Source organism: Cetorhinus maximus, chromosome 29 (assembly GCF_964194155.1).
Source record: "Cetorhinus maximus chromosome 29, sCetMax3.hap1.1, whole genome shotgun sequence".
Classification (NCBI taxonomy): Eukaryota; Metazoa; Chordata; class Chondrichthyes; order Lamniformes; family Cetorhinidae; genus Cetorhinus; species Cetorhinus maximus.
The window spans coordinates 12343215-12349806 of NC_135907.1; the positions used below are offsets into that span (position 1 = coordinate 12343215).

The 6592-nt window shown below is 45.0% G+C and overlaps 1 protein-coding gene across 1 annotated transcript; it reads left to right on the forward strand.

The window, feature by feature from the left end:
* Positions 1–2238: 2238 nt before the first annotated feature.
* Positions 2239–5331, forward strand: LOC144669624 (cyclic AMP-dependent transcription factor ATF-4-like). Its single transcript, XM_078532175.1, has 3 exons — positions 2239–2369; positions 3676–4017; positions 4428–5331. Exons 2-3 carry the CDS (start codon positions 3783–3785, stop codon positions 5261–5263), a joined length of 1071 nt encoding a protein of 356 aa, XP_078388301.1. The 5' UTR covers positions 2239–2369; positions 3676–3782; the 3' UTR covers positions 5264–5331.
* Positions 5332–6592: the final 1261 nt, after the last annotated feature.

A 6592-nucleotide genomic window follows, 5' to 3' on the forward strand; every position in this document is an offset into this window, starting at 1 on the left:
GTCATTACAGGAAGTGCAATGATATTCAAATTATCTGCATAGATCATGTTGCACTCTGAGGTGCTTCAATACAATTGTGATACATGTAGTATTTACTGCATACATTCAATGTATTCAGGCCAAGGGGTCTATACAATTCCCAGCCCCTCGGTGCACTATGGCAGAAAGGTCTTAGACAGCGACCTTTCCCCATTGCGCCTTTGCGGCGGCTGCCCCAGGCTTTAGTGCGTCCCTCAGCACGTAGTCCTGGACCTTGGAATGTGCCAGTCTGCAACACTCGGTCGGGGACAATTCTTTGCACTGGAAGACCAACAAGTTTCGGGCAGACCAAAGAGCGTCTTTCACTGAGTTGATGATCCTCCAGCTGCAGTTGATGTTTGTCTCGGTGTGTGTCCCTGGGAACAGCCCGTAGAGCACAGAGTCCTGTGTCACAGAACTGCTCGGGATGAACCTCGACAGAAACCACTGCATCTCTCTCCAGACCTTCTTTGCAAATGTACATTCCACAAGGAGGTGAACAACGGTCTCTTCCCCACCACAGCCACCTCGAGGGCAACGTGCAGAGGGGGTGAGACTCCTGGCGTGTTGGAATGATCTGACGGGGAGGGCCTTTCTCACCACCAGCCAAGCTACATTTTGGTGCTTGTTGGAAAGTTCTGGCGATGAGACATTCTGCCAAATGACTTTGACAGTCTGCTCGGGGAACCATCCAACAGGATCCACCATCTCCTTTTTCCGCAGGACCTCTAAGATGTTATGTGCCGACCACTGCCTGATGGACATGTGTTTCTCTGCATAGGCTTTTAAAAAATTTTAATAAAGTTTTTGTGAAAATTATGGACATGTCCCAACTCATGTGACAGTATCACATGAGGGGACATGTTAGGGAAATTTTATTTTTCTATTTTTGGGCTTTTGACATGGGGCTCTCTACAATTCCCAGCCCCTCGGTGCACTCTGGCTGAAAGGTCTTAGAGAGCGGCTTTACCCATTGCACCTCTGAGGTAGCTGACCCAAGCTTCAGTGCATCCCTCAGCACGTAGTCCTGGACCTTGGAATGTGCCAGTCTGCAACACTTGGTCAGGGACCAAGCGCTGGAAGACCAACAAGTTTCGGGCAGAACAAAGAGCGTCTTTCACCAACTTGTCTCGGTGTGCATCCCTGGGAACAGCCCGTAGCGATCAGAGTCCGGCATCACGGAGCTGCTTAGGATGAACCTCGACAAAACATTTCTAAATGGCCATCACAAAAAGTGCAGTCAGATTCAACTTTTACACATGGATCATGAGGTGCTTCAATACAGTCATTTCAATATGGTCAATGCAGACAGTCAGACAGTGCAATGGTATTGGAGTTATCAACATACATCATGTTGCACCATGACGTGCTTCAATACAATTATAATACAACTATTATTCAATGCTTACATTCATTTTGAGCTGTACTGCCCGAAACAATTCCCAGCCCCTCGGTGCACTATGGCAAGCGTTAGAATTTTTTTTTGTGGAACGTGAGCGGGGAAGGAGGCCATTCAGCCCATTGTGCCACTGCTGGCCTTCTTTGAGTTGTCCAATTAGACCCACTTTACTCCTTGACCTTGTAAATCTTCCCCCTTCAAGTATTTATCCAATTTCCTTTTGGAAGTTATGATTAAATCAGCTAGCCTTACAGGCAGAGCACTGATTGCACACTTCATTCCGCAAATCCCTTTAAAAGCACCAAAGCTCACAAAAGGATCAAAATAACCACAATCCAACCTACCCACGTGACTTGGCTCGGTCCCCACTATCGGCCGCCGCGGTGTCGCCTCGCCACCAATCAGCTTCCTTCCATCACGTGAAGCTCTTTGGCTGTCCAATCAGAGACCGTCCTCCGGAACTGCCGAGCGCGTGATCGCAAATAGGACCAACCGTTTCACACCAACCGTTTTCCCCTCAGCTTTTTTTTCCACCACCCCCCTTCCCCCACCCCCCCTCCCACAAAAAGAAAACTACTCCAAATGCCATTTGTCGACGCTAGAATCGGTGATATATATAAAAAAACACACACACAAACACGCGATAAATTAAAACGAAAAGAAGGAAATGGCGCTTCGATGTGTTTTTTTTTAAATGTGTGGGAGGACTATATTCTGATGACGTCTGCGGCGGAGTGAGTGGTGACGTATACGTGAGTGGTGAGGACGGGGTTATTTAAGGAGCAGCGCCGAGTGTTCCGCTTCATTTCCTCCACCAGCCAGTTCGTGATTAAGCTGATAGATCCGATCCGCCCGGGTCTCGGCATGGCGGCTCACTAGAGAGGTAGCAGCGGCAGCAACGCATCAGTGCAAAGCACTGGGCACAAAAAGCACACACCGGCTTCAAAATGGCGTAAGTTTAAATCCTTGTTTTGTCTTTTATTTTTTTTCCCCCCCAAGAAAAAAAGGATGTAAAAGAGCCCCGCCTGTATCCCCATGTGCCAGTTTCGGCGGGTACCTCGTGGCCGTCGGCGGGCGGGAATGGCGCCTCTGGGTTAAATCGCTCTCTAGACAATGAATTGTTGCTAGTTGAAATGTAAAACGTAAAGTCAAATATATCTATCTATCTGAGTCACACATAATATATTGGAATTGCATATAAAAAAAAAAGTCGTAATATGGTAATAGTCAATAATCAATTCCATAATAGGTAATAACATTTTATAAAATAATTAAATTCTGCAAATGGTTTGTAACTGGGAAATTTGAAATAAAAGTTGCAAAAATAGGTATAAATTTTTTTAAAAATTAATTACTCTTGGAAATTGACACCAACAGTAATGGTAAAAGTAATGGAATTTGTCTGAAATGGTCTAAGCTGGTGGACAAGTGTAAAACCCTTAACCCTAATCCTCCTGGGGTCTGGATAATGCTTTCCAACCCCCCCCCACCGCCACCACCAAGAAGCCAAAGTGTTGGGGAGGTTTGGGTGGCCTGACGGCGAGGGGGTTTTGTCGCTGGGTGAAGATGGCGCCACTTGCCTGTTCGTAAGACGTGGCAGAGCAGTGAAGAAAAAAAATCCAAGTGGGCTGCCTTCCTTCCGCCATTCTGTGTTGGGCGTGGCTGAGCCGGCGCCAAGCTCCTGGTTAACTCTTTAATGGACAGGGTGCTCCCTCCAGCGCGCACTGCAACTCTCTTGGGTTTACACGCCTCTAGTTGTAGCTTTGACAATTTTATTGAGCCCTTCCCCGACAATTCTTTTTATTAGTGATTTTTTTTTTAAGAATTTGATGTTGATAGTAACCGGTGTTGTGGCTGCTGCCGATACGCCTGAACTTAGATCGGTTCTTTTTTTAAAAATATATTCCGTATATTTAAATGGTCATGGATGGTTTGAAACCAGATTTAGCTAACCAAGCTGCCAAGGCTTTACAAAATCTGAAGGAACACACACTACTTCCGCACTGACAGGAATTTCCTAACGGCAGAGACTGCAGGATGAACCTGGTACTATCCTTCTGGGATATGGCGAGTTTATTTTAAAATCTGGCTTTGTGTATTCTTCAGTGTCTCTCTCCATGCACTGATCATTTTTAAGTTGGGTACAGACATGGAGTTAGTACGTTAGATTTGGTTTAGATGTTTTTTTTTCTGAAAGCTAAAATGCTGAACTTGAATAAGTTTGAAAAAAAAATCATCATGATCTCTTTTATTCCCAGGCTCCACAATGGACTTCTCAGCATTGCTGTAGTCGACAGCATAGAAATACTCGACTTGAAGACTTTGTTTTTCCTCGAAGAGCATCTCAGTTTAACAATACAGACAGATGATGTCAGTTTGGCCAAATTCTTTCTCTTCCCTGATGGAGGACTTCGTGTCCTTCCTCGATTCGCCGTTTCTGACGGCTGAAGGGGACCCGTGTCTCCTGCACACAGATCTGGAGGAGGCCGGGCCGGTGAAATCATGCCTCAGACCACTCCCGTCTGGTGGCAATGAGGAAAGCGATGCGTCCTCCCAGTGCCCGTGTGTTGACTCGTTACTGGACACAGACAATATTGCGGGTAAGTTAACAGAGCTACTAGTGTGACACTCAAGATTGAGTGATGGGTAGTTGGTTAACTTGTAAATTTAGTTCACAACCCAGTATAGATGAAACACGTTACAGAAAATGGTGTCTTATAGAAATTGAAGCATGTTTTACTTGTATGCATTGTTGTGCAAACCCATAAGACTAAGGTTTCCCTTATTCAGTCCCTGCCTCAGTCGTGGTGTTTCCACACCTGACTGGCATGTATTTTAGGTTATACATTAGCACTTAATCTGGAAAACATGTTTGGAGATGTCCTTGTATTGTTTTGTGCTGGATTTAAACTCTGGCACCTGCAGTGTTTTGCCACATTCAGTCTTCTGAATAGTAGATTTGTAAGTAAGCAAATGCAGTTGACAATCTTTATGTTCCCTGCTTTTACAGAGGATGCATTCACCGGCTTGGACTGGATGGTAGAGAAGGTGGATCTCTTTGATATCCTGATGGTGGATGAAAATGGCTCTTCCTCCTCAGAGGAGCTGTTGGCCGTCTTGAACAGTTCCTGTGATCTTGAAGAATTGCCTTTTGATTCCTTGTCAGCAAAACCACAAGTAGCTGACCTTGGCTTGAATCTTGGCCTTGAGCCATTCCCAAATTCACCCCTGGGGTCAGATCAGCTGGCTCCTGGTACCCCAACTGTTATCCCAGAATCTTTAACCTCGTCCCCTGATGATTTTTTCCACTTAGAAGTAGAGAAGGAAGTTAGTGTTTCAGATGGTGATGCATTGCCTCAATCCTGGCCTCTGCAGGATTCCTGCAAAGAAGTGGATGAAGGGCCAGTATTGGATTCTGACAGCGGAGTTGGGACCAGTTCCCCTCACTCCACTGATGAGTCTTTTGACAGAAGTGCGTCGGAGGGATCACCACAAACTAGTGGATCCTCACTAGATGACTTTAGCCCCATAAGGCCCAAACCATATGATCGTCCTAGTGCAGAAAATGTAGGCAGCTTGTCGAAAGTAAAAGTCAGTGGTGTGGAGCCAAGAGGTCTAGAGAAAAAGTTGAAGAAAATGGAGCAGAACAAAAGTGCAGCGACACGGTACAGACAGAAGAAGAGAGCAGAGCATGGTGCTATAGTTGCGGAATGTAGTTTACTGGAGGAAAAGAATAAAAATCTGCAGGAGAAAGTGGACTCATTAGCGAAAGAAATTCAATATTTAAAAGGCTTGATAGAAGAAGTTAGAAAAGCTAAAAGTAGTAAAAGTGCAAAAAGCTTGTAATATAGCATTAGCTGTTGTTTTGTACATGTGTTGGCTAAATAATTTTTAATAAAAAAATATTAAATGAGCCTTGTTTGTTACTTTCCTCAATGATCTTCACTGTCACGCATCACTTTATCCCATTTGCAGCTGCACTACTTTTGGAAAGTGAGCAATGGGGGAATGAGCTTTTCCTCTTGAAACCCCCCCCATTGTAGATTTGAACAGTGCTGGAGAGATTTTAAAGACTTTTTTTTTTGCAACAAACATTGAACTAAAAGACTGGCTGTATTGCATTCCATAACCATTGCTGTAATGGCCCCAGCAAGGCTGCATCCATTGTGTAAACTACAAGTTCAGTAGATCTGCCACTAGAATGTGAGTGGGAGAAGCTGAAGGTATTAATGCTGAAAGTCCAAAATGGTTCAAGGTCTTGGAGGACAGGACCTCTGGCAGTCATTGCAGATTCGGCAATTCATCGGTGTTGTTTTCGTCTCCCCCTCCCCTGTACATTGGGAAAAGATTGTGGTTAGGGTGAATATATAATTCATTCAAAGGTTATTGCCCCAAAAATGGAAAGGATTTTCACAGTGTGAGGGTTGCACAAGCACTATTGTTGTACATGGTTGAAATTCTAGACCTGGTAGGTGAAGCTAGCTGAAGTTTTGGGCAAAATTTCATAATTTTTACCCTTATGGAGTGTATTAACTTGGATATAAGTTTGGGTGCTAAATGCAAGCCATTCCAAAACTAAGTGCACATTGCAGCATATTATCTGAGCACAATCTAATTTTTTGCTCGGGGTATTTAACCCTTACGCCCACCCATACTAAATGGACAATTTGCAGGAGAATAAGGAGCTAGGGAAAAAGGGCTATTTGCTATAACACTGCGTTGTGATGTTCTGTTTGCAATCTGCTAGATCACTGCTCTAGCAGACCTTAACAGGCTTGCTTCAGAAGAGCTGAATTCGAGGGAGGGGGAAAATCCATTGTATCTGGCACAAGTTAGTATGTCAGAATCCATGAGGAAAGGCATCATCACCCTCATCTACAAGCACAAGGGGGAAAGGGAGGAAATTAGAAATTGGCGACCCATTTCACTGTTGAATGTGGACTATAAGATTCTGTCCAAGGTCATCGCCAATCGGGTCAAATCCGCTCTGGAATTGGTGATTCACCCTGACCAGACCTGCTCTGTGCCAGGCGGGAAGATCTCTGACAGCCTCGCGCTGCTCAGGGATACGATTGCCTATGTACAGGACAGGGGTGTGGATACCTGCCTCATCAGCTTGGATCAGGAGAAGGCCTTTGACAGAATATCGCACACCTACATGGGGGATGTGCTCTC